Genomic DNA, 24,207 nt, shown 5'->3' with positions numbered 1-24,207 from the left:
AAATAACTGTAGGCTTAGGCCGTCTGTAGGATTATCATAATGTCCTCTCCCAATTTAATTCTAATGGGAGCCACTCAGTCCCTTTAAGGGATCACTAGGGCTAGAAATAGAAATACCTTTAAACGGATTCTTAAGTGAACTCTTTGATGTACCTTTATCAAATTTTAGGAGTAGCATTATCAGAAGATTCTTTCCCTTTTTGTTAAATAGGGTGCTCAACCCCTTTTAGGGATCTTTTGAAATAAAGATAGAGATATATCTTAGCGACTTCTTGTCATGAATCTCTTGATGTAACTTCATCAGATTTGACCAGTAACATCATCCCGTATTTGTTCAAAATCATGAGGGCGTTATAGCTAGAAATAGAAATACCTTTAAACGACTTCTTCCCGCGAACCGATTGGTGGATTTTCGTCAAACTTGGTCTGTACCGTCATAATAATGTCCTCTTCATTTTCTTTTCGAAATGGGGCGTTGGTCCCTTTTAGGGGCTGCTATAGCTAAAAATAAAAATATCATAAAACGACTTCTCATGTACCATGCATAGGTCTCCATTCTTGGTCTATAAAATAATTATCAGGTCCTCTTGAACAACATTTGAACAAATGTGGACCCTCAGCCCCTTTAAGGGGCCGCTAGAGCTAAAACCAAAAATATACATTTAAACGGATTGTTAATGAACCCCTTAATGAATCTTCATCAAACTTTGTCTGTAGGAATCGGTGTTTTACAGACTTTGAAAGATAAATATGACGTAATATAAAAGATTCTTGAAATGGTGCTCGAATGTCAATGAGATAAGTCTCAGGGGGACAATATCAACAACTTTTTATAAATTAAATGTTTGTTAGTTATCGTGGAAAATATATAGCATCTCTTGTTCTTGATTCAATTATCGATTTATATTATATAAATATGATACATATAACTTCTGTTTTTTTATGATAGGAATCCACTGGGGCTTATGTAATGGAAAACTGTATATATAAATCCATCTGATAACAAGAGCACCGCCTTGCGGGTGCTGACGCTCATCTGATTTTTTTTGTATAATAGAAATATTGTCCTACCCATGATTTTCTAAGTCTAAAAAGGGCCATCATTCTTGCAAAAAGCAGGATAGAGTTATGTTTCTTGATGTACAGTGTCCACTTATGATGGTGAAAAACTGTTGCAAGTTTTAAAGCAATAGCTTTGATAGTTTATGAGAAAAGTTGACTTAAACATAATATTCAACCAAGAAAATGATTTTTCTAAGTCCAAAAGGGCAATAATTATTGCAAAAAGCAGGATGGAGTTATGTTGCTTGCTGTACAGGGTCAGCTTATGAGGTGAACAAGTGTTGCAAGTTTCAAAGCAATAGCTTTGATAGTTTAAGAGAAAAAGTTTACCTAAACATAAAACTTAACCAAGAAATCTGATATTTTCTAAGTCCAAAAGGGGCCATAAATCTTGCAAAAAGCAGGATGGAGTTATGTTTCTTGCTGTACAGGGTCAGCCTATGATGGTGACCAAGTGTTGCAAGTTTTAAAGCAATAGCTTTGATAGTTTAGGATTAAAGCTGACCTAAACATAAAACTTAACCAAGAAAAACTGATTTTCTAAGTCCAAAAGGGCAATAATTCTTGCAAAAAGCAAGATGGAGTTATGTTTCTTGATGTACAGGGTCTGCTTATGATGGTGAACAAGTATTCCAAGTTTCAAAGCAATAGCTTTGATAGTTTAGGAGAAAAATTGACCTAAACATAAAACTTAACCAAGAAATCTGATATTTTCTAAGTACAAAAGGGGCCATAAATCTTGCAAAAAGCAAGATGGAGTTATGTTTCTTGCTATACAGGGTCAGCTTATGATGGTGAACAAGTATTCCAAGTTTCAAAGCAATAGCTTTGATAGTTTAGGAGAAAAGCTGACCTAAACATAAAACTTAACCAGGCAACGCCGACGCAGACGCCGACGCCGACACCGACGCCGACGCCGACGCCGACAACCGCTCAAGTGATGACAATAACTCATCATTTTTTTTCAAAAAATCAGATGAGCTAAAAATGATAAGAGTGCATGTTGTGGGACTGACTGCAAACCCTATATTAAAATTGATCGGATTAAACAGCGGTTCCTGAAAGAAGTTATGTGTCATATCCCGTTATGTTCGACATAAAGTTCTTTGCATTCTGCATTGTAACATAAGTTTGCATATCGTCTTCTAAGTTTTTTTTTCTTTGTAAATTGTTACATTTTATCTACATATTTGCACGTTAACGTTGACCTTAAATTAACTTGCAAGTGTCGGTTTGAAAAGCAACTTTTCAAGTGTCCTCTATTTCATGTAAAGTAACTAAAACAGTGAGTTTAAAATGAATGTTTTTCGAACGCCTTTGGTTGCTTGCCTTGTTGTTTAACGGATGTACTGATTTGCACGTGTCGTGCACGTGCTTTTTGCGTATTGGAAAAGGCCGCAAATAAAGATAAATAACAACTCCAGATTCCAAACCAGTCCACATATATAAATATCAAGCCACAAATTATATTGTATCAATTAAAAAAAGATTTTGACCATGGAATTAATTGCCCAGAATGTATGGCACGCGGATTGCACAATAAATCCAAAAACCTATGTTCTCAGGTGAGAACCTAGGTTCTCACTTGAGATCACAAGTTTTTCAGAGAACCTAGGTTCTCAGAATATTTGTGCAAATGGCCAAAACTTGTGTTTTCAGTCGGGATCATAGGTTTTAATTTCAGCCTCAGATCATAAGTTTTTGATTAACCGACGTTCTGGCACTGTTGCGTAGGTTTTTATTGGCTGATAGGGCGTGACGCATTCTCGGCGCCCTGGTTTCAATTGGCTAATTTTTATGAGAGACGGAGTTTCGATTAGCTCAAGTATCGATTAATTGAATGATGGGAGTTATATATTGTTCGAAAGTGTAATAAAGAAACATCGGTGGCGGCGGGGTGGGGGTGGAGGTTCGTGGGGGTGGGGGGGGGGGGGGGGGGCGGGAGTGGAAGAAAGAGGTTTTTTGAAGTTTTATTATTTACAATAAAATGTGAAATTATGCTAAATTAAAGCTGACGATATTTCCGATTGACTGGTATTCTTTTCAGTTTTCTGTTATTCTCAGTTTTGCAGCTGTAAATCTTCAAACATGACCACTAAGGTCAATTTTCAGCAAAGCGCAAAATGATGTACCTGACAGGTTTTTAAGAAGCGTTATTATAAACAACAAAAATACGGCAAAAATTCTTTATTTTCAAGTTTGTATTAAAATGATCTCTTCAATGATATATAATTTGTCAAGTTTATTTTGACGCCACATCGGAGGCAAATAATTTATGAATGCAAGCACGCAAAACTGACGACGAGCTTCGCCTAAAATTTTGCGTAAAGGCGCCCATGTTTAAGAAACTGCCAGATAGCTTTTTGATTTTTTATTTGTAGTTACAGCTTCAGTTCTCAAACATTGGAAATATCGTCAGCTTTAAATGAGCAAAATTTCATAACTGTCCGTTGAAAATCGTTAGGTGGCGCGTAGTACCTTAAATATGATGTAATATTTTTGAAGTTTCCGTGTGATATTTTAAAGCACAGTATTGGTTTAGTTTTACAAATTTTATGACAATCCTTCACTTCACTTTAAAGACCCCTTAAAGTGGTCAAGTGCCTCATTTAAACAAAGAGGACCTTATTTTGATACTGCAGTCCAAATGTGATAAAAATTCGGCATCAAGCGATTCATGAAGAGAAGTTATTTAAAGATATTTATATTTTAGCTCTTGCTGCCCGAAAAAGGGACCGATGCCACTATTTAAATAAAATTAGGAGAGAACCTTTTTATAAGTTACATTCCAAGTTTGATGAAGATCCATGAAGCGGATCATGAGAAGAAATCGTTTAAAGCTGTTTCAATGTTAGGTCTAGCAGCCCTTAAAAGGGGGCCCAGCATTTTAAACAAATTTGGACAAGGGCCAAACTATGACGCTGCAGACCAAGACTGATCCATCAAGCGGTTCATTAGAAGAACTCGTTAAATGCTAAGCTCCCTCAGTTGTATAAATGTTGGAGAGGATCTGATAATAATGCTACAGATCAAACCTGAAGAAGATTTTTTAAATTTATTTAAGAAGTTATACAATTCCATTTGAAGATTGGGAGAGGACCTTATGATAATGCTAGCGACCAAATCTGAAGAATTCATTTCTATCTTAAGCTCTAGCTGCCCCTGAAAGGAGCAACGCATCTCCATTTCACAAAGAAAATGGAGAGGGCCTGATGATAATGCTACAGAAAAAAAACTTGATTATCCATCAAGTGGTTCATGAGAAAAATCGTTTTATATAATATTTTGTTCAAAAGATAGTAATTTTCGGCAACAAAAATACCCACTGTATTTTTTTTTCAGCCTTGTAAAGACAAATCATAGCTTCTTTGAGCAGTATTGTTGCTAATATATACAAGCGGTACAGTGGTTGTATGTTTGTTAAAGTTCTATTATGAATAGAAAGTACACAAAAACCTATTATTGACCTTTTTGTATTAAATACCTTATCTTCATATATATCGTTCAGAAAATGATTCAGTACCCTTTTACCCGCCATAATGATCCTCGGCGTTGTTTTTATGACGTTAACGTCAGAACGCGTGGACGTTCCCGGTTACCTTGGACCATTATGATTATGGCGCGTGACTTTTATTGCGTCAACGGCGACCGTAATGATTGTTTTCAACGGCTTTTTTGATACCTTTGATAATAAAATGTATAATAATAAGAGAATGTTCACTAGTTGGAGGTGCGGATTGTAATATCTGGCTTGAGGGTAACTGTTCAGGCTGTAACGAGGCTCTGACGAGTTACCACAAAACAGTTACTCTCGAACCAGATATTTCCATCCGCACATTTAACTAGTGACAGATTATTTTTCTTGTATACCGAATTCTTCAATTGCTGGAAGAAATAAAGTAAAACAAATGTTTTTCTTGAAAGCACTATTTTACTATAGTAGCGTATGTATTTACGCATTTAATTATCTTCACGCGATTCATCTTAGATCCATGGGTGAAAGATGAGTTTTTTCAGCACCTGCAAACATACGGGAAAATCCTGTTTGGCTTTGGCCGTGTCTTCTTGTCTTAATGACACACGCAGTGTCATAACTGCCCGAGTTTTAAGGACCGTTTTTACGGGTTATTTTGTTCAGCGGTTATTTAGGGTTAAGTATTTATGCGAAAATCAAACCAAAAGCTTTCTACAAAACTGCTGTTCCATAGATTTATTGTAAGAAAATCTTTAATTATCCTATAAATTTATTTTACTGTAAAATGAACGAAAAAATAGGTATTGTCTTAAATTTTCCCCTATCTCACTTTTCACGCGCAGATTTTGTGCACCAAAATTTCACAAACAACTGTTTGTATTTTAGGGATAAACAAGTTATTCACAAAAATGTTTTCAACAACATTAATTTCATTTAGGCGTATTCTAATTTTATAAGCCATTTTCCGATTTCGTTCCTATTTTTGTTGTCACAATTGTATGTTACACACAAAGAAAGCGTAATGTAAAAAAAAGGATACTTCTTATCCAACATTTAACTGCTCGTTCTCTCCTCCATAGATTTTCGTTTTAAAAATCTGAAAATGTTCCTTAAATATTTTTGACTATCAGGTGCTATGAAAATTGGGAAGTTGTAGCACAGTTAAAACGTATGTCTTTTTTCCAGAGTTTTTTTAACCAAGTTCACATTGTCTGTTTGTAGGATTTATTTGAAGCATTTATTTAACGGTTTGTTGTGTTATTGCCCATTTCAACTGTTTCATGAACATTTAAATTCAATTTTTCCGGAATCCGGAGATGTCAGTTCGAGCCCGACTAGCTGCAGCGCTCCATGAAGTGGATGGGAAAGTTCTCAATTTCTTGCGGAGAGTACCTACTGGCTAGAATCTATATACTAGACAGGTTGTGTAAGCAGACCGCCGTGACATAATTGGAATGTTGTTGAAATCAAATGCATAAGCGTAATGATTTATTTATTTCTTATCCGCACACTTTTAGCGTCTAAAATACACTTCATGTTGTTTTGACTGTACATATCTTGACCAACGTAAAAGTCAGAATTAGCCGGGAATAATTATTGCTCGGATTGGGGTTTTAATATCCAATAAAAACCTAGGATCTCAGGTTGGACAGATTTGCTTTCTGGAAAGAAGAAACTTGTGTTCTGAAACGAAAACATAAGTTCTGTGCCCAGAACCTACGTTCTCAAAGAAATTGTACATTTCTCAAGTCAGAACCTAGGTTCTCTGAAAAACTTGTGATCTGGAGTGAGAACCTATGTTTTTGGTAAGAACCGAGGTCCTCAGCCGAGAACCTAGGTTTTCACCTGAGAACATAGGTTCTTGGATTTATTGTGCAATTTGCGTGCCATAAGAATGTCCGTATCATCTAGTGCCTCACGGGTACACTGGACAATTTCTTAAAGGAGATGAAACGTCCAGATTTCCTCTTGAGTAGGCAAATGCTTGCAAAAGTCATCCGAGGAAAGAAGAGCAATCGTGTTGATAATACTTTGGAGCCCGGATAATATAGTAGCGTTATTATAGAAGTACCTTGATATGCAATTTTGTATGCGACTCGGACGGATTTTGTCAGGCATGGATTCTACGAGGTGCTTGCGTCAAGTGTAATCCGGTTTGGTTAAATCCGCGAGAGCCGAATGCATCATTGGAGATCAAGGTACTGCTTTAATGATTATTTTATCAATTATGCCTATTTGTTTTGCTGTATCAGTCAAAATAGACTATAGTATTACTAAATATGACTAAAACCTCATAGTAAACGATAGACTTTTTGACGCATGGAACATCGCAACTAAAACAAGTAGTCCCATCATTGAATATTTTTCAGTATCCGATGTGAGTTGATCGGTCATTCGCCAGTTGAAAAGGAATAAAAATATAACGGGCAAAGATGTTGTAAAACTATTTCCTGAAAATCTATTGAGAGCTAGATGTCATAATAGTTATATCTTACTTGAAGAGCTATTTCGTTATTTTTTCATGTTGGGGTCCAAATTTCGAGTAATATATCTCAAAAGTATGAGTTAGCAATTTGAAATTTTGGCGAAAGGGGTCCCTTATCTAAATATGTTATTACTTTCTTCAGAAAATAACACACAGCAGGCACTAAAGCTTTTCTGTAGTATATCGTCTGTCTTTTATTTTAATATTTATAAAATAAGATTGACAAGTACATGTAAATAGAAACTTTGATATAAAGGCAAAAATATAGTGTACATAAACGACGATAAGATATACTAGACTGAAAACTTTCTTTTTATATACTATTTTTCTAAAATGATATCTTTAACCAGTGAAATAAAAACCGTATTTGAAATAGGTAAAAAATAACAAATAGACTATATCTATTAAGAAAATATACTACTTATTTAAAAGCAACACAAACGGTACGAGGATGGGATCAAAAGTAATGCCACTGGCTATTAATAACCGCTATTTTTAGCGCGAGTACAAAATTCACGCCTTGCAAGTATTCCCCGTTGTAATAGCTTTCAATCGACATATAAACTAAACATGTCGACACAATATCTCGCTCACAATTCACATTTGCACAAACCCTACTCGTAGGCGGTTAAGCAAAATGGTTGGTAAAAAATGTAAACAAGAGGGCCATGATGGCCCTATATCGCCCACCTGTTTTCATTGCACTTGAGGACAAGAAGGTCCTCAGAAAAAATATCTCAGTCCAAAGGACAGGAACAACTAAGGGAAGAAATTAAACCAAAAAAAAAAAAATCTTACAAAGTACAGATATGTCAAAATACACCTAAAAATTGGAGGTACCATCCATGTTGTATCACAGAAAAGTGGTCTCGGTTTTTCCCTACGGCCAATAATAAAAAAGTTACTGAAAACAAGCTATTTATAGTAACCTAAAAGGAAATTAATTAAAAAAAATGATTGTAAGTTAACAAAAGAAGGATCTGCTAAATAAATCTGTTGACATAAATGAAATTTCAGATCATTATCTTCATTAGTTACGGAGATATACCCATTTTAATTTGAAATAAAGGGAGGTAATTTGACATAAAATCAGTCCATAGTTATCCACCCTCATTGGCTCAGTCCAACTAATGACAATAATGAAATTTCAAATAAGTCCTATAAGTACTTACTGATATAAATCCATTTTGATTACAATCAGGGGAGGTAATCAGATATAAAATAACTCTGGAACCTACGAATGGATCTGATTTGTCATAGAATCCAAGATTTATTGTTGCTGAAGATACTTAATAAAATAAAACCATAAATAAAGTCTCTATATGGCTGCAAAAGCCAAAAAAGCCAATTTTGGACCTTTAAGGGGCCATAACTCTGGAACCCATGAAGGAATCTGGCCAGTTTAAGAAAGGAACCAAGATCTTGTAGTGATACAGGTTTTGTTCAAGTGTGGTTAAAATCAAATTATAGATGAAGCTGCTATTGTGCAGACAAGGTCAAGTAGCTAATTTTGGCCCTTTCAGGGGCCATAACTCTGGAATTCATTATGGGATCTGGCCGGTTCACGAAAGGAACCGAGATCTTATGGTGACACAAGTTTTTTGCAAGTTTGATTAAATTCAAATCATAAATGAAGCTGCTATTGTGCAGACAAGGTCAAAATAGCTAATCCTGGCCCTTTCAGGGGCCATCACTCTGGAACCCATAATAGAATCTGACCAGTTCAAGAAAGGAACCAAGATCTTATGGTGATACAAATTGTGTGCCAGTTTGGTAAAAATCAAATTTAAAAAAAAGCTGCTATTGTGCAGATAAGGTCAAAATAGCTAATTTTGGCCCTTTCAGGGGCCATAACTCTGGAACCTGTAATGGGATCTGGCCAGTTCAAGAAAAGAACCGAGCTCTTATGGTGATACAAGTTGGGTGCAAGTTTGGTTAAAATAAAATCATAAATGAAACCACTATCGTGTAGAAAAGAAATTGTTGACACACGGATCACCAGACGCACGGACGCACGGACGGACGGACTGACGACGGACGATGGACGAAGGGTGATCACAAAAGCTCACCTTGTCACTAAAAATGCGAACGAAATTAGGTCTTACATTAAGACTTGCGCTTCACTCGGAAGAGGTTCAAAGGACATTTGTGCTGACATATGTGCTGTTTATGGTAGTAACGAAATGTCCTTTTCCACAGTTTGCAGATGGGTTAGCAAGTGTAAAAAAGGTTATGTATGCCATATTTTTCACTACTAAAGGTCTCGCCATCCAGGTTCCTGTACCTAAAGGCAAGTCAATGAATGCCAAGTTTTATAAGAAAAAAGTTCTTAAAAAGCTTCTCAAGTAGTTCCAGAAACGTTGACCAAAGACGGGTATCCGAGGCATCCATTTGTTACATGACAACGCCTCGATTCACAAGGCTGGGATTGTGACGTCATTTTTGAATGAACAGGGAGTATATGTTCTAGAACACCCACCCTTTTCTCCGGATCTAGCCCCCTGTGACTTTTTCCTTTTCCCTCGTCTCAAGAAAAAGCTTGCAGGCAGAAAATATACAACCCGCCAAAAGTTGGGGGGCCGCCATATTTAACCTCCTAGTCCTTAGTGATATACCTGAAAAAGACTATCAGAAAGCTTTTAAGAATTGGATTAAATGGTTGAGACGTTGTGTATCTGTCAAAGGAGATTACTTTGAAGGCTTGAAATAAAGATTTTCTTAATCCAACCTTTAGTTCTCATTTAACACCATTGATTGCATTACTTTTGATCCCACCCTCGTAATATATTCATACAAACAAATATAATAAAAATTAAAGAATAGTACCGAGAACAGCTTGCCTTAAAACTTTAAAATATCAAGAATCAAACAAACCAGGCAGAGTAATATATGCATAAAAGTTTATGTGTTTGGTTTACCAGTAAAATAAAAAATCCTTCTAATAAGATATTACATATGTTACAAAAGTATGACACATACTACAATACATACATGAACCGATATAAGTTGTTTGTCTGTATGTCATATAATTTGCAAAAAGGAATGATTAAGCCGGTGATAAGAGGTGTGGTCGATGTTAAATGTGGCCTTTAAATGACACAAAGGAAGCGGCGACAACTCGCCTAATACATACATAATTAGCACATAAAGATAAGCATAGATATCGAGTTTTAACGACTTTGCCATCAATAGTAGCCCTTTTCAGGAATATAGGCAGACAAGAAAATAAACACAAGGAAATTAAAACAAACAGAAACAGAAACTAATTCCAAGCATCACTGATGTATTCGGGTTTTCCTTAGATAAGTCAACGATATCAAATATTGTTTTAATTACTTTAAGATTAAGAATTAATCAATTAATATGTTTTGTTTGTTTTACATGGGTTATTTAAGCAAAATGTTTAAATTGTACTACTGCATACCGTTTTGAATAACTACAGTTGTTTGTGAGGATGGTAAGCTAACCTATACAAAATAAGACAGTTTATGAGTTTTGTATGGCTCAATATTTTGCATTGACTATATTGTTTACTTGTTAGAAATAACAATCAGAATTACTACTTTACACAGTTTTAAGACAATAACATTTATAAACTAAGCTTAATATATTAATAATTAAATCGATAATCAAATAAATACAAAATTAAATAAAAAATATAAACGACCTTAAAGCTATATATTATCTTTTATGAATAATGCCTTTAACAAGTGAAACAAAACTATATCAGGAATAGATAAAATATACTTAATACGAAAAGACAATATCTATAAGTAAAATACGCATTTAAAAGCGACACATTGATTATTTAAGAAAAAATAAATAAAAAAAAAGTAGCTTTTAAGTAAGACATCAATCATTTAATTATCGTTTCGTACAGTCCGTATACATTTCAAACCTAGCTACCGAGGTATTTCAAGATTTTCGTATGGATCAATACTTAAAATTGTCGATAAATAGGTGACAATAGATATTTATGTGTTTCTACAAGCTGACGCTTAATTGTGTCTTGATTACCATAGATAGACAACAACCTAAATGAGTAGATGTCTTATGTCTTATAAAAGTAAGCTTAACAGAAACAAAGATATTTGATAAGAACACTTATTTTGATTCAATTCAATTTCAGTTCTATAATTGTATTTAGCAAAAACATATGTTCGTAGTCAATAATTGTCCTTCGAACTGACATGTCCATGTTGAAATCCACCTATTGTAATACACGTTTCCTTTCTCTCGCAGCAAGAAGGCTCCTCAGCAGTACTCCTAGCTGGTTGATATTATTTGTTTTATCTTCCGGTTTGTAAGAAATAAACGGCTCACCTTTAATTTTCACAGCTCCTGTAAGCTGATACAAAAAAAGAGAAAACAAAACAGATATACAAATAAAGCCAATAAACAGTGTTGTTTGAAAATGTGAAGAAAATGTACTTAATGTGTACATTTTCTCTAAAGTAGTAGGAGGCCCGTAATTTTACCCAGTGTTGTTATTATTTCTAGTCCTTCGGGATCATGGAGTCCATTCGTTGTCTCTGTATTACAGAGTTCAGCTTTACGTATTTCTAGGGGGCGTTAGGGATGTTACACGTTTCATAACTTTTTATAATCAGACCCAGACAGTCTGTTTTCTCTCTGATAGCTATTCTTGGTTGTGTCCTACACTCACATGCGACCTTCTTACTGAACTGATTAACGTGAACCTTTCTGTGCCGTTATGTCAACCCGTTATTCTTTGTATGATTATCATTTCAGACCCCGAGACAAATATGGCTATCTATTAGTATAATACAGACTTCATTTTGAAAATAGCATTACTAAATAACAACGCTTTCCTAGTTTCTTACTCAGAACTTTTTTAATTCATCACTTTATAATTGGACTGACTTGGGACTGAAAACGTTAGCTGAATTAAATATCTGATAAATAAATGATACCTTCTTATTGGCAATGCCAACGATGACTGTTGTCACGTCCAGACATTTAATTCCCAAAGAATTAGAATGAGTCGCGTCTAGAGTTTGGGCAAGTTTGGCAGCAACTGCTAGAATGGCATCTACAGTAATATGCACATATTCTTCGGGAAGCTCATTTATACCTTGAAACTTCGGGAGTGTTTTCTTCGCAGTTAGTCGACGGCTTACGATGAAACATCTTATCGCATTTTCACCGATTTCTACAAATAAAAACTGTTCGTGTATCTTTTAAAGATTGTTTAAGGTATAAATATTAAGCAAAACATATGTAAGAAAGGGTAAAGTTTTTTCTCTAGAACTACATTTTGTACATATAACTTTTAATGTTCAAAGAAATCTTCATTACATAGCGTATGCTGTAAAACTTCATTAGCACTGTGATGAAGACACCATCTGTATTTCGTATGATATGCATCTATGCACATTTCATTACCTCCCATGGGCTGTCTCAATCAAAACGTGTCTGCTATTATTTTCTTGGGTATGTTTAATGGCTCCAGATTATCTTCTTGTAAAGCATAATCTTTAGGTGCTGAGTAGCGACATTAAATAGTCCCCATACTGGACACGATTTTGTTATATTTTCTGGTCCTTTGGAATTCGGGAGTCCATTTAACGTTTTTGTTCGAGTTCCGCTTAAGGTGATGTCTTTACCTCTCTGAAATGACTCAGTTAAACCGGGCATGCAAACATATTGGTTGTTAATGTTCTATGCTTTCAAAGGGTCTTCATATTTATTTCATTAACCACAGTGTCATACCGCCGGTTATCTCTAGCAAGGAACCGAGAAATTTCCATCTACGGCCAGCACATTCATCCGACTAGATTTCGACTGAACATTTACGTGACGCTATCGGTCAAACTATCCGGAGAAACGAAATACGGAATTGAAATAAACTAGAACAAATATAGTCATGGAATGGAGTCGCAATTAACAAAATATAGTTAGTCCTGTCACCGTCTCAGGGCTCAAGATGGTGTCTGGCTGGAAGGACATAAGGATGATTTATTATTTCTGATTTGCATTTGTACCAGCTCTGTCAATCAATACATATGATTTGGTGATTTTAATCAAGACATTCAAAATGCCAAACATCTGTGAAAACCGGACAAAGGGTCCAGTCCAGAAGGTAAACTGTGTTTTGAATGTTTTACTAAGTAAACTATGGATACGTTCTATGAATTTTTAGACGTAGGGTCACATCGTAGAGCCAGTAAAATAATCAGACCGAGAAATGTCCAATACTTGAAGTATTCAATATATATCCCAGTTTTTTAACTTTAAATCAGTGTATTCACATCAACTGCAAGATGTGTTAGCAAAATCGGTTTGAGTAACAACTAGGAAAAGAACAAACCTTTACTTATCTTCGTGAGTGACTGCTCGTTTGTACTAGGATTGAAACTCTGAGAATAAAACATATATAATAAAGGTTAATGTCAGAGCACTTTTGTTTGCTTAATTCAATGTAATATTCTGAGGAAAACAGGAGTTATAAAGTGTTACACAATCAAAGACACGTTATCTTCTGTTTATTATTCAGCATTTGTGTAAAATATTATGTCATATACATTTAACCTGAACATTTTAACAACATGTGCATCATTTTCTCACTTATTAAAATATATATTGTATTGATATGTTTGCCCAGAATCGTGTTTGAGTCTTTCTATGAAAGGATACTTAAAGAAAATGTTTTGTTTGTTTCATTTCTATATTTCCTTTTCAATTATGGAAAGTGTGGAAGAAAAGTGATAAAGAAAATGATATAAAATTACAAAACATTATTACATACGTGTGATTTTTAGATAAAGCACACATGGTATTATTACAAAAAACTTTATTACGGACATGCAAATTTAGGATATTCAAATTGCAATAAAAATACAAAAAAACTTAAAATATTACGTGCATGCGATTTTAGGATAAAACGTCATTAAAAGTTGGAGCTACTGCATTGTACGTACTTTTGTAAAAAGGCTTCACACGATTATGGTACATTGTACATAAATTTCTATTTAAAAAAGAAAAGTTTTATTACTTTCTTTCCTATAATTGCACTCAAAGTGTACAGAATTGGATTAAGGGCCGAGTTGACAGGTAGTATAAAGACCGCTGCCCATGCGTAAACCTCACCGGAAATCGCGTAACCGGTCAGCGCAAGCATTCCTGTAAAGAATCGTAAAATGTTGTTTGAAATAAGAATATGGAAATTAAATTCTAAACATATAAATGTAGCAAATCTGTCTTTTTATCCATGAATGTTAATTTTAACTTTGAAGATTTACATTGACGAAGTAATATTGAAAAGTTACACACAAATTGAACAATAAAATAAAAAATCAAATTTAAGAAATCACTTAATATCATTGTGCTCTTATATCACACTGCCCCTACTAGATTATGTAATGACCAGGGCCGACGTAAACATTCTCCAGTGGCTTGAATTAGTTAGTTAAAATAGCTATTTCAATGATAGAGTCTTTGTGTTTTTCCATTATCTCTGTATTTGGTTGTGTTTGATACTTGATACCATAAATCTTTCAATGCAACCGACGCTTTTGCCTGAATAAATTTTGAATTACTACTGATGTCATACTAGTGCATATTTAGTTTCAGATCATATTTACAGCATTCATTTACATTTCTCTTAAGACTAAATATCCGAAAAATACAGCAAACAATTTGAAACAATTTGTTTCAATTTTTGCAGCTTTTTATCAAATCAGGAATTAAAATGTCAGATTTATATTCATATGAAAACAATTACCAAGAACTCCAATTGGAAACCAGCACAAAAAGTCGGTTGCTACCACTAGCAATAGGTTTCTTGCAACTTTCAAATCCCTCTTTCTTGCAGATTCTACAGAAGTGGCAATTCCGGCAGATTTGCGTATTTCAATAAAAATAGACAATTGCCCAACTGCAACCAATAGAAATGTGACGAAATTCAGGCAAACAAAGATTGTGAGAGAATAAGCCCATCCAGACGGGCGATCTCCTGTTAACGGCAGAGCGATACAAACTCCTGATTTTGAGTAGAATTCGTTTTTGAAATACCCCTCGTATGCAACAGGAAATATGGCGACACTAGTAGAAAACAGCCACGTGAAAATAACACATGTGACAGCCTTGTCTGGGGACATTTTAGCACCACCAAACGGAAACTTGATGACAAGTAGCCTGTCTAAGGTTATGAGACACAGAAAAAGAACGCTGGCTTCCGAAGAAATAGTAGACAGTATCCCAGCAAGGTTACACCATACACTGTGTCTCCAGTAGTCGTCGACGAAAATATATCTTAAAAATAAACAAAAGAAATATTTGTGAATTGATAGGAATGCGCTGAAAGCTAAACAAAATGTACATGTAAATGAACAGTTTATATAAACAGCACAAATTGAAAAAATAAAAATAAACCTGCATGCTCTGGAACATAACGACTATTCTCCCATATCAGATAGGAATGTCTTCAGTTTTCGCATACAATGGCGAGAGTGCAAGATGGCTGTTGAGTTTTAAATAACATGATATCGAAATACACTGAAGTAAGAACTTTGTGTAATAGGCCAGTTATAGCACTGGAAATAATGTCAGAACCTTAAACTAATTCCAACATAAAGTTTTAATGATGATTTATAATATTAGTTACTTAAATATGCAATACAAGGAAAAATTCCTCAAAAGAAATCAAACCAAGGCTATGAAAATTAGGTGATATTTATGGGTAGCTTCCTTTAGATCTTAGTTAAAATGGTATTGCAAATGTATTCAAAATATCAATTAAACGAAATATTAGTATCTTTTCTTTATTTACATGCATGCAGTACATTAATAAAGCAGTTCAAGAAACATTTTATCAATAACATCTTGTTTCTGACTTTGAGATTCACATGTTTGGTATACAACCCCTTTTACCGCCAATGACCACGAGTTTGTTTTAGAAACAAGTATGTATATACTTTGGTAGAAATTCTATGTTCGGAATTTTGAAACCCTGACGCTTTTTAACACTAAACGTAGCCTAACAGTACTTGCTAGAAATCTCGATATATATCTTTTTTCTGATTTTCAAGCAAAGATTTATGCTATAGTATACAATTAAACAATAATACAGCTGAATATTATGGTCCATAGAAAAGCAAAATACGTATTAGACGTTAGTTCAGAATTCCAGATGCAGTACCAGGATATTTTAAGGATTTTTTTAAGTGTTTCATTTCCTTATGTACTACTTATACTACACCACAAGGTTTATGTTGTAATTAGTTTTAACCCCAAAAGTTAAAATATTTTTACATGTAACAGGATAAAAAACAAATACATTGGCATTTGCGCGCGTGTTTCGTTCCTGATTGTTCTCATATTAAGAGAAAAAAACATAACGTTTAGTTACTTATAACACTAAACCATACCTCTGCTATGCCGCAAATTTTGAAAGGTAAAGGTCATGACGGCATTTCTATATAGGAGGGGCAGGGAACATACATTTCTCGCGCTTCGTTTAAATACACTTCAATAAGAAACTAGTGCAGACATTTTTTTTTGTTATTCAATTTCTTCTAACATTTGTATATTCAGGAATATATTCAAGGAGAAAGGAAAGATAATCTATCACTGGAAGTAACAGACATAACCTTAATAATAATGAAAATAATAATGATGATGAAGATGATAAGATAGTAATAAAAGCTTTATTTGGCGGTGGTAACAAATAAAGCGTTCGTAACCTAAACATAAACATTTACATATATGTCATGTAAACTTATTTCATTATGAATGATTAAATTGAATAACAAAAAAACAAAAAAAAACAACAAAAACAACAAACAAAAAACAACACAAGCAACAGCAGCAACAACAACAACTGGAAAATTGATGGATAGAACAAAAGCAAAAACAACTACCACTTGTGTACAATTTCATATTTAATTTTGAGTGATATTTTTCAATATCGTAAAAATGACTGATAGATAGAGAACTAATGCTGGACAAAAGATATAAACTGATGCAAACACATAAGAAAGTTAAGAAGAACTTTATAAACAAAAGTATTTATTTAAAACAATTGTAAAATACCTTTTTCTAAATGCAGAATCAGCTACGGCTATGATAATGAGATAAATAGCCATCAGAAAATCCGCCACTGCCAAATTTGTGACAAATATACCAAAACCTAGTTTCAACCTTTTCCTGTCGTATTTCACTCTATAAATAACCGTGAAGAAGTTTCCAAGAAACGCTGTTATTCCAATTAACCATATCAAAAACTGCAAAACAGAATGTCTCATAAGATCGTCGCAAGATGAAAATTCATCTTTTTGTGGGTAGCAATCTACTTCCTGAACATAATTAGGTCGAATGCAGCAGAATTTAAAAGCAGGTGTTACCAGCTTCTTCAGACCGATTAATCCAGTAAATATTTCTTTATTGAAGTTTTTGATACCATTTCCTTTGAAATTGATGTCTTCGATTGATGAGTCACGAAATGTAAAGTCTTCTAATTCCTCAAGTTTGTTATTTGACAAATCTAGTTTTCTTAGTGTCAGTCCAGAAAATGTGTCTGCTCGAACTTTTACCAGTTTAGCGTTTGCCAAGTCCAAGTTTTGAATAAGGCTCAGACCGGCAAAAGCATGTATCTCAATTACTGATAGCTGAAAATTACCTCGAAGATTAAGGATTTTAAGATGTTTCAAGCTATTAAAGACATAACTTGAGAGAGTGGTTAGATTGTTAAAACTTAAATCCAGAGACAGCAAGTTCCTGATTCTCTCAAATGCATTGCGGTATAACCGTTCTATGTCACAACCTGAAAGACTCAAGATCGATAACGCTCGAATATTAAGCAATGATTCCTCTAAGATTGGACTGAGTTTCTTGTTTAAACTGAAATCAAGAGAACGTGTTTTCTTTGGTACTGTATGCAGCTTCGTTATATTGAAGTCTGTAGCACTGCAGTTTGAAATAAATCCAACGCATTTACATTTGTATGGACATTGAAAGTCACAGAAAACTTCATCGTCTCCATGTAAACAGTTTTTGAATCCATCACATACTTGCTCTGTTGGTATACACGTTTTACTCGAAGCGCACTTATATCCGTCTGGACAATGTACTTTCGTGGATACTGAAATGAAGTGTGACAATGGGTTATTAACTCTTTCCCAGCTAAATTTCTATAATAAACTGTTCCCTCTTTCAATTTTGACAGTACCAGTAACTGTTAAAGTGGTGCTTACCAAAAGAATACTGACTGAATGGCGAACAGTGCAGATCCTAGTCACACTGCACGGATGTGCCGGCTGATCATGATCTACACTAGTCGCAAAGGCAGTGTCCAGCATGATAAGGGTTAAAACACCATTCGACGATATTAATTATACGATTTTACTGAAACAGTTTATTAATTTTTAAGTATGTTTTATAAACACAAATAATGACATGTCAGTAGTATATGTATTGTCAGAATCTGTTAAGAATGACATGTCGCCAAGAATTGATAAACATACATCCATGTAATAAAATGATAGCTAAATTGTCTGTTAGGTATGTAATCAAAGCAAGTAGTAAAACATATGACAAACACGCCTTTCTTTTCACAAAAGATAATAATTATAATAATAAAAATTTAATGAATCATGTCTGAATAATAAAACCAATCATCAAACTAATATCTACAATAATGATATAATTTGTTATAGTAAGCAATCGTATATCAATAGAAGTATTCTGGTTTCCAGAGGGACAATCTGGTTTGTGGCCACCACCGAAACTTGTAAAGTATGTGAACTAACTATCTCCCCCGAGAAATGTTAGTTTTGTCCGTGATTCTGTGGGTTGTATAATGAGACAATCTTTGCCATAGCTTGTGTCTTCTGTTTTGGCAATGCACGTTTGTCGTTCCACCCATCATTTATTTTGACTAAGATATACATATTATTATTTTTGCTGGTTTATATTTTGTCCATATTCAAGAATTATTTTGGGTAGTTACGAAAATAAAAACGAATGAGAATATTATACTGATTTACTTGTGTTGATGGCAATGATCAAAACTGATGATGCTGAAGACCATTAAGATTTACACTATTAATTGAATCGAAATTGTATCAACATCTTAGTTCAACAAACAAATCTTATGTATCAATTCTACAGACGGACGAATAGACAAGTGCAAAGAAATTCACTTCTCCAATTTTCATATTCCCTGGCGCAAGGATGTGTAAATCAAAAAAAGTACAAGCTTTTATGCTACGACCCAAATAATAAAGCATTTATGTTTTTCTATTGAAAATATTCACAATAACCTTATCACGGGTATGAAACGTTGCCTGCGGCACAAAATGTGCCAAACTGAAATGAAGGCATCGCGCCTCCGGCGGCGCAGGCATTGCGCAGGATGTTTACAAAAATAACGAGCAAGGTGAGTAAAATTGAATGTTTTTGGTTTATGTCTTTTTACAGTAAAAACTTTTTAGAAATCGGGGAATGCAGCGGGATGTAGTTGTGTCTTGCCGACAGATCCATGCCCAGTTTGTGAAGAAATATGTAATACTGTTATATTGCGCGTGTTTTTTATCGGATACAGTAACGTGAAAATTACAAAAGCAGTGAATATTCCGAGTCATTTCACCTCCTGCTGAAAAAGGAATGATGTATTTCTGTAGTATATCATATAAAGACATGATATCTGGTCGATTGAGATAAAATACATGCATAGGAAAAGGCATATCCCCTCGTTCTGCCGACTTTTCAGTCCAGTGCCGCAGACATCTCGATAGTGCCGCAGACATCGTGAGAGGCGCAGTCATCTTGAATACTATTGTAGTCAGTAGTACGTGTAATTTTAACCTTCTAACATGTATTGAAGTACAAAAATATCAATAACAATGTTGTTCCTCCAGTTATTGTAGTAGTAAGACGAATCTTCTCAATCCGAATTTTGTAATATTTTAATAGCTATTTTAAGAAGTTTGTAGTATTTTTCTCGCTGTTTTTGGGGCCATGGAAAATCACGTCATTTTGTATCGATTTGTGATTCATTTTTCTCCCATAAAATAGCAATATGCAATTACTAAACATCCCATTTGTAACAATTACTGATGCTTATAGTTCAAAGCAAGGTATGAAAACCAGCATCGGAGCCCAAAAACTGACATTTGTCATTTTCAACATTTTAGTTTTTGTTTCAGCGTTTTTTTCTTTAAGTTGGCTCCTTTTTATTAGATATCGACTAATTTATTAAACGAAAAACATCCAATGGGTTTCATCTATCTGTATTTCTGTCTACCTACCGGTTTCATATCATAATCATCAGGGCAGACATATAAAAAAAATTATATATATAAATGGTGAGATTCGCAGTTTTGGCGTTCCGAAAACAAGGAACGCAATAAGACAAAAAAAAAAAAACACAAAAAAACATAAAAACATGAAATTTCTCTCGCTCATCTCGCGCCATGTTTTTCTGTAACAGTATATCAGAGATCAGCACAAACTTCACTGTTAAGTCAAGATATTTAGAACGATAGTATCTGTTCCCAAGTTTTGTGTAGAAAAGAACCGATGAAAAAAACATTGTCCAAAATGGGACTTAACTTGTTCTAATTATTTAGTCTGAAATTCTACAAAGATATTAACGTATTTTACTCAACTATGATTTAGGTCTGTGCACTGACTGTACACATAAAGTTTTCGTCTGATCATATTAAGGAGAAATGATTTTCTTTTTTCTTTTAATATACACAGAATGCATGTACATCCATCTGAAAATATAATATAATCAAGATATTTAACTATCGATAACTTCATTGCTTCTTTTCCACACAAAACTTGGGAACGGTATCGTTTTAAGGGAAGTTTCATGTTTTTACGTTTTCCGTGTCTTTTTTTGCATTCCTTTTCTTCTGAAAGCCAAAACAGTGATTTTTCGCCATTTTTGTTTTTGTTGTTGTTTTTTACGTGGGTTGTGGAGGGAGGTCATCGCTTATCAAAATAATACGCCCAAACTGTAAAGAAAAAAAAACCCCAACAACAACAACAACAAAACTTGATTCTGAAACCATAAAAAATGACAAAAGTTATGACAGTTTTTGTGCTCCAATACTGGTTTTCATACATTGCTTTGAACTAAGCATCAATACTTGTTACAAATGAGAATGTTTGGTAATTGAATAATGTTTTTTTAGGAGAAAATAATCCAAAGTCGATAAAAAATGACGTGGTTTTCTCAACTGGGAGGCACCTGGTCCCATCCCCCAAAAGGGCAAGAAAAACTATTGCAAACTTCTTAAAATAGCTATTAATATTACAAAGTTCGGATTGAGAAGATTTGTCTTACACAATAACTGGAGGAACAACATGATATGACATTGATATTTTTGTAATTCAATACATATTAGAAGGTCGAAATTACACGTACTGCCGACTAGAATAATATTTAAGATGACTGCGCCACTCACGATGTCTGCGGCACCATCGAGATGCCTGCAGCACTGGACTGAAAAATCGGCAGAACGAGGAGATATGCCTTTTCCTAGGCATGTATTTTATCTCAATCGATCAGATATCATGTCTTTATATGATATACTACAGAAATACATCATTCCTTTTTCAGCAGGAGGTGAAATGACTCGGAATATTCACTGCTTTTGTAATTTTCACGTTACTGTATCCGATAAAAAACACGCGCAAAATAACAGTATTACATATTTCTTCACAAACTGGACATGGATCTGTCGGCAAGACACAACTACATCCCGCTGCATTCCCCGATTTCTAAAAACTTTTTACTGTATTAAGACAATGACCAAAAACATTCAATTCTACTCACCTTGCTCGTTATTTTTGTAAACATCCTGCGCAATGCCTGCGCCGTCGGAAGAGCGATGCCTTCATTTCAGTTTGGCACATTTTGTGCCGCAGGCAACGTTTCATACCCGTGCTTATATCAAAGTTTATATAGGCTGTAAGATTTCCATAACATCACTGTGGTGAAACTACGTACCTTTGCATATTTCGCTAAAGTACTCTGCACCTATTCCCGCCAGAACTCGCCATCTTTTTACTCGTACGTCAAAAACTTTCGATATAGGGATGTGGACTTTGGAAGCGTATGACGTATTGAAATTCTCATTTACTTTGTAAATTCTAAAGTCAGGTTCCGAGAAAAATACTTTTTCTAACATTTCATTGATGACCTCTTTTGATATTTCACTACTTTGAATAATAATTATCCCTTTGATTTCATCATTTGTAAATTGAATAGATTCTAACAGTTCCCTTGCCATGATTTTGTAACGACATTCAAACGATGTTTCAATGTCTGGTACATGGTTAATTTCTTTGTCGCGTATTTCAAGGAAAATTTTGCTGATACCGAACGCTTGTAAAGGTCTCGATGCTTTGTAACCCAGTATCCGTACGATGTTTTCATGTGTGCTGAACTGTCTAGCAAACTTAGCTATCGGCGGACCGTTTGAACTTTCTTCGTCATGGATGATAATTATTTCATTTTTTCGACGGACTGCAGCCTGAAATTTTATTATAACGACAATATTTTGACGTCTGATATTTGATATTTGAAAGGAGATTATTTAAACTTTATAAATTTGATAAAAGGTTGTAGTTTACTTGAAATTATGTATTTACAAGGATATGATCTGATATTTAATATGTGAATTTGAATCAATTTAACAACAAACATTTCTGTGTACATACTATAAACAAACATTTGTACCAGTTCATATGTCAATTTGCAAGTATTTATAGCAGACGAAGTTACTAACTTTTTTCAAACGTTAGCTGATATTCAGGTAGAACCACCAACTAGTCGCAAACCAGAGATAAGTTTATCTTCACTTGACAACACCAGCATGGCTCGAACCCAAAGAAATTATGAAATGGAATTGAGCTTGCGCTTTCAAGGAAGAAACCTATGTTAAGTGTCTGTGTTTCGTTTTGACCTTTTATGTACTGGCAACAATTTTAATAAATGATTAACTACATAAGTACAGCGTTATATCAGCTGACAACTATTTCGTTGGCGAACACTCCAATCAGTAAACGTACTACCTAAACTTATATTCTTAACGTATTGGAATCGTCAAGTAAACACGTTGCTTCAATTCTTTTAACGTTTTATAATTTGTTTTCTATAATGCTTCCTTTAAGAAATTGTATACTATAGCTTATGCAATTTTACTTTAATTAAATCTGTTTTCAAACGCGTCATTCTTTGACATGGTCCTATGGGACATGAAGAGTGAAACAAGAATATTAGAGTTTCCAAGTCTCAGGCTCTCTAAAATGAACCTACGGCAGTTTGACATTGATATTAACGCAAAGATACAAACACAAACAAGGTAAAATTAATGCAGAGAACAACTTACCACAGCTTTCCTCATCTTCCCCTCCTTGACACTGTAACACCCCGTCACAAAGAAATCGTTGTGGAATACAGTAACTGTCGGGGCATTTTACTGTATTTCGAGGACATTCAAATGTGTCTTTAAATGAAGTCAAAATAAAACAAAAAATGAAATAAAACAAATTTGTTTTGTTTATCTAATTTGTTTGAGCAATATGTACAAAATTGTAATTACTTAATCGTAATGGACAATAAGTATTGCTACATTTCTACCCGTCAAGATCAGTTTAAAGCAAATATTTGTTCATTCAATTTATGTCAGTTTGTTTCTAGGTTTCAAATAAATTAAAGGTATGCTTGTTTGCTTGTAGATTATAACGCTATGTTTATCAATAATTGAGTAATATGCAGGTATTAGCCACCTACCAGTTTCTCCTGTCTCGAGGATACTGGTTTGTTGTCTTGTTCTCCGTATTTCACTGACAGCTTCTTTTAATCAGAGACAGGCTGACAACAAAATTGAATTGGACTAAGTTGACGAAATATGACATGGTATTAAATGCGTCTGGTCAAATGCCATAGCATTTTAATGACTGATTGCTGAAAGATTGGTAAATTCTTGTGCCAATTCATCGGAGGGGATGACATATGAACGTCGCATCTTGCACACTAATACAGGGGTTTACTTACCACAATTGTCTAAATGACTCCCATCTCTGCAGCCGACAGGAAAACCAGTCTCGTCAATGTCATAGATGCATCGCAGATAGGCGGGAATGTGTTTACCATTGATATCACAAACAAAGTCATTGTCATTAGCTTGATAATCTGTAATGGGATAACA

The 24,207-nt window shown here is 34.4% G+C and overlaps 1 protein-coding gene across 2 annotated transcripts in view; it reads right to left on the bottom strand.

Annotated features, from left to right (window-relative positions):
- Positions 1-7,266: 7,266 nt before the first annotated feature.
- LOC123554037 (G-protein coupled receptor GRL101-like) overlaps positions 7,267-24,207 on the bottom strand; it is a 46,100-nt gene continuing 29,159 nt past the window's right edge. The window contains exons 1-9 of one of the 2 annotated variants that reach the window (XM_053524956.1): positions 24,054-24,184; positions 23,386-23,502; positions 22,002-22,527; positions 17,075-18,122; positions 14,766-15,295; positions 14,037-14,164; positions 13,353-13,401; positions 11,956-12,194; positions 7,267-11,369 (exon numbers count right to left, since the gene is read on the bottom strand). In XM_053524956.1, the coding sequence (XP_053380931.1) occupies positions 11,232-11,369; positions 11,956-12,194; positions 13,353-13,401; positions 14,037-14,164; positions 14,766-15,295; positions 17,075-18,122; positions 22,002-22,527; positions 23,386-23,400 (2,673 nt within the window). In that variant the 5' untranslated portion in view covers positions 23,401-23,502; positions 24,054-24,184 and the 3' untranslated portion in view covers positions 7,267-11,231. Of the gene's footprint in view, positions 11,370-11,955; positions 12,195-13,352; positions 13,402-14,036; positions 14,165-14,765; positions 15,296-17,074; positions 18,123-22,001; positions 22,528-23,385; positions 23,503-24,053; positions 24,192-24,207 lie in introns of those variants that run through there. The other variant, XM_053524957.1, reaches the window with a different exon arrangement.

This window comes from Mercenaria mercenaria, chromosome 15 (genome assembly GCF_021730395.1).
Source record: "Mercenaria mercenaria strain notata chromosome 15, MADL_Memer_1, whole genome shotgun sequence".
NCBI lineage: Eukaryota > Metazoa > Mollusca > Bivalvia > Venerida > Veneridae > Mercenaria > Mercenaria mercenaria.
This window is presented reverse-complemented; position numbering and strand designations above follow the sequence as displayed.